General features: G+C 41.0%; 1 protein-coding gene across 2 annotated transcripts in view; it reads right to left on the bottom strand.

The window, feature by feature from the left end:
- The window catches only part of plcb4 (phospholipase C beta 4), a 34,204-nt gene extending 31,721 nt beyond the window's left edge, over positions 1 to 2,483 (bottom strand). For both annotated transcript variants that reach the window (XM_022770434.1, XM_022770435.1), the window contains exon 1: positions 2,400 to 2,483. In XM_022770434.1, coding sequence (XP_022626155.1) covers positions 2,400 to 2,483 — 84 coding nt within the window. The remainder of the gene's footprint in view (positions 1 to 2,399) is intronic.
- Positions 2,484 to 4,646: the final 2,163 nt, after the last annotated feature.

Raw genomic sequence — 4,646 nt, 5'->3', positions numbered from 1 at the left:
AAACAAGGATACAGGTGAAAAAAAACAGGATGAAAAGAGACATGTTGTGCGAGAGTGAGACAGACAAAACTGGAAAAGATGCAGACAAAATAAAAGCAAGACTAGAAAAAGAGGTACTACCACCACTGCCTCCATTCAGAGAGAGGAACATTATTATAAGAAAGCATTCTGGGACATGAAAGTGCTCCTCCAATCTCTCCATGTCAGTTTTCTTTTGGAAAGACAGTTAAAATGACATGTACTATTGAGAGACTGAAGGTAGTGAAAGAGGAAAAGCTTTGAATTGCATGGAAAACTATGTACACACACACACACACACACACACACACACACACACACACACACACACACACTACCTGTCTCTCCCATCTGTCACTCAATGGGGTTTCAGTCAGTGTTTTTCAATGTTTTGTGGAAAAAAATCCATGCTGTTTAGCATATTTGCCTGTATGTGTGTGTATATGTGTGTTTGTGTGTGTATCGGAGGGACTGATAAAGAGCATGTCTATGTGGGTGGGTAGACTTGGCATACGTCATTTCAATCGATGCAGATGTCCCCTGGAGGCTTTGTATTTGCCAGGCAACTGAGCAACAGCTATTCACTCACTCACACAAAGACAGACAGATACAGAGAATGAAAGATATCTGTAAAGGGAGGACATTAACTACTACATGTTTACAACATGAAGAAACATGAGCGACAGGTCAAAGGTTAATGACCACAAACCCACTTTGTTAATGAATGAAGGACAATGCTTCCAGTCTTTTTCCCTTCAGAGATTCACTGGTTTGAGTGAAACAGGCAGGACTTGATAATCAAACAAGATGTAACTTCTATCAAAGAAATTCTTGCTTTTACTCTTCAGATAAAAGAAACGGCTTATCTTTTGAGGGTAAGCTGACATTGGGTGAGAGGTGGGGTAAACCCTGGACATATCGCCAGTCTATCACAGGACCGACATATAGAGACAAATAACCAGTCCTCAGACTGGGGTCTGGGGAAGTCGGAGAACCTGGAGGAAACCCAGAACTTTTATGCTGTGAGGCATCAGTGTGAACCACTGCACCATCATGGTGGCCATATCATATATGAACAATTAGTGTTGTTAAAAATATGATTTATTAATAACAAAATGCAGTGGTAATTGGGTAGTGGTATGTCCCAGCTGACATCATTAATTTTAAACTGTTAGGTGACTGGCACAGGTTGACCTTATTACCATTCAGGCCAGCCCTGACCCCATCCTGTCGAAGCCTGGCTTATATTCACAGCAGCCACACACTGAGGACTTTCTTCAGAAGCATGCCGGCCCAGTTTCACGGCTCCCTTTGACATGGCTGTGGATTTGATGATGCTTTTCCCTACGCTCTTTCAAGTTTTCTGCCTAAGAGGGATCCTCCTCCCCTCACTGATGCCCATATAAACCGAGAGGACTGAGGGGATTTCCTGATGTGTGCAAGGGTGCGTGTACGGCTGTGTGTGTGTGTGCGTGCGCGTGTGTGTGACACACTTTGCCTTTGCTCGGCGAATGTCCTAGCTAAGTGTCCTGATTAAGTTAGTCAGAGGAAACGTGGGAAAGGAGACAGGAGGATATACATGGGGTCATATACATGCAGACACACACAGAGCAAGACAGATATTTGGTGCTTTAGTTGGTAAATATTTGTCCAAATATTTTCATTATATTGGGCTTGGATAGATACTTGGAAATGATTGTCACTGAGCAATGATTTTAACTTATTCTGTTTTAAAAATCCGCTTTTTTCCAAATAATATTTCTGTGATTTATTTATAGTTTTAGCTCAGTTTTTATATCTTGTGCTATTCTTTATATTGTTTCAGATAGCGGATGCAGAATTATTACTAATGCTCTATGTAAAATGCTCTATGCTGGTAGTAGATGTGTAGCAGACAAGCAGTCGCCATGGCGTGGCATCTTAATGAGGCTGATCGATGAGGCCTGCCTACAGCTAGACCTCTGACTACAACTATGACGTGTCAGGTTATAAAGGAGACGCCTCAGCTTTGTTGTGTGTGTGTGTGTGTGTGTGTGTGTGTGTGTGTGTGTGTGTGTGTGTGTGTGTGTGTGTGTGTGTGCTAATGACCGACCTGGGGATGATCATTAAGGTGAAACTAATTAAACTAATAACCCATGTCAGTATCAACAAAGTTATTGACAGGCTCATACAGCTTGCAGCACAGGTGGAGTGCTCCTGTGCTCATCCGGGATATTTAACATAAATCTTTACTGCATCAGAAAATGTCATGATGAGCTATAATGTATCACCAATCTGAAATAAATACGTTCAGTGGCAGTGTCTTTCTACACTTGAAGCTGTTCTAATTTATTTATTTACTTAGAAAACCCAAAAGCACCCGAGAAATGCGTCATTTTTACCTCATCAAATCTGTCGAAGGAGGCGCCTTCCTGCATGAACTCCGGCAGGTGCTTCTGCCAGTTGAACTCGTAGGACTTTGTCATGGCTGCTCACAAACCTGAGACACAAGAAAGGAGCAAAAGACAGATACAGAAAGAAGGAGAGAGAGAAACAGACAGACCGAGAGAGAGAATTAGTAAAAAAAAAAAAAAAAAAAATCTTTAACAACCAGGTAAACAAGTCCTTGGAGATTTCAAGGACAGAACAAATGCTACATTAACACACACAATATCCGTCTCCCTCTTTCCTGAAGTCGCAAAATGATGCTGAATTCACTGAGCATAGCTACTGTACCTGGCCCTCCTGGGGCTCTTCCAAAAATATCCTCTTATGAGAAGTAGAATAACTACATGTAAAACATTTACCAATCAACAAGATGTGTACATCTTTCCTGGGTTAAACATAGCTGTAGAAAATCTGGATGTTTGAGGAGACGGTCAGTGAGGTCATCAGGTGTGCATCTCACAGCCATTGGCCCTCAATGTCGCCACAATAGAAATTTTGACAATGTTTTGATAATGATAACTGGTCTTGTTTTCAGTGAAGAAAATGCACACTGATAACTGAGTGTGCAAACAGTTGTATCTGGGTTTTCAATGAGACTCACTGAATAAATGTTTTAGCAACAACAGACCAGAGAAAAACAGTAAAAACGTTCCCTTTCCCTTCAGCCAAGGAAAAACCAACAGATCGCAGTGTTTTAACAACTGATCTCAGCATTTACAGCAATGTTATTTCTTTGTTTTTACTTCTCATAATGTGTTATTATAATACAGTAATGGATGCATATAGGAGAAGAAATATAGGTGTAGCCGTGTTATTATTTAATGCATTAGTTGCACACAATCACTATAGAAAACAATACTCAAAAGCTTAGCAGTTAGAAGACGAGCATAAAAACAATGCATTTACAAATGTAGCTCATTTATCATTGAACCATTACATTACTTACCATTATATATTTATCAGGAATTAATTTCACATTTTACACATTTTTTTTTTCATTCTCTCAAAGCTGACTGTTAGCTGTTGATGCACCTGCTTTCAACCCCATATATTCCTTGGGAAACACAATATTCAATACAATGTGCCAGGTTTCTTCCCAACACGTACAACATCCCACATCTCAGCACTAAAACCCTGTAGTACTCATGTATGAAACCAATTCATTGTGTTTCTAGTCTCATCTTTCCTAAAATATCAACCTCCCCAAGTCTTCTCTCAGCAATGTTATGTGGTCTTTGTGCATCGGGTAGTGCAATTTTAAATGAAGTAATGGCGTGTGAAGTGTCAAGATGTTGGGTTATCCTTAGTGTGAACAGTGTGAAGTACAAATAAATCAATCACTGCAGTCATAAAAACTTTTCTTGGCTCCTAACCGCGATCACTTGGTTATGCACTTACTGGCAGCTCAACAGCAGAAGTTTTAACAAATGTCTTTCATCTCAGCACAGCCCTCCTCCACAACCTCTCTGAACGCAGTTTATTCAGCCTTACAGTGCAGCGATTTAAGCACCAAGACAGACATTGCTGGATTGGTGAGATGCAATCCACAGTTCAAATATATTCTTTCTATTCATTAGTGAATGAACATAAACTCTAGAATCTAACTGCCGAAAAGCAAAACCTTGAAACAGGACTATTTTTTAAAAATGTTTTACATCAGTGCAACATGCAGTAAGACATCTCCTCCTGCATAGCTTAAGTGGCAAGAATTACTATGAAAGATTCAGAGATACCGGATTCTCCAGCAGTAGGCTCACAACATCTTACTGCAATGGAGCTGTGATATGTACAGTATGAGTCGACACGGCAGGTTGAGGGAACGTGGGCGCACCACATCACCGCAGGATAACCCCTGGGTGGGACTAAACAACACAGGTTGAGCATATCTGAGGGTGGATTTTTCCATTAAGTCTACTTTTATCTTGGCCTGAAACAGTCTGGATGTCAACTTCCTCCTCAAACAAGTCAGACGTGATTCATGTGACACACCTGCACGTGTATCATCACGTAAGATATCCAGCTCAGGGAGGGGAGGGGGCCCTGACAGGAAACTGTAATATTGTTGATGACACAACCCAAATATAGGCTCCCCCTACGTCAGCCTCAAACGTGTCAGGCAAAACTGAGAGGGAGAAGCGCACTTGAGAACGTGACGTGCTATGTATAGTCTAATTGCTCGGCCAATATTAAGTCATTATGGG

Source organism: Seriola dumerili, unplaced genomic scaffold (assembly GCF_002260705.1).
Source record: "Seriola dumerili isolate Sdu_G_001 unplaced genomic scaffold, Sdu_1.0 BDQW01000025.1, whole genome shotgun sequence".
Taxonomy (NCBI): Eukaryota; Metazoa; Chordata; class Actinopteri; order Carangiformes; family Carangidae; genus Seriola; species Seriola dumerili.
This window is presented reverse-complemented; position numbering and strand designations above follow the sequence as displayed.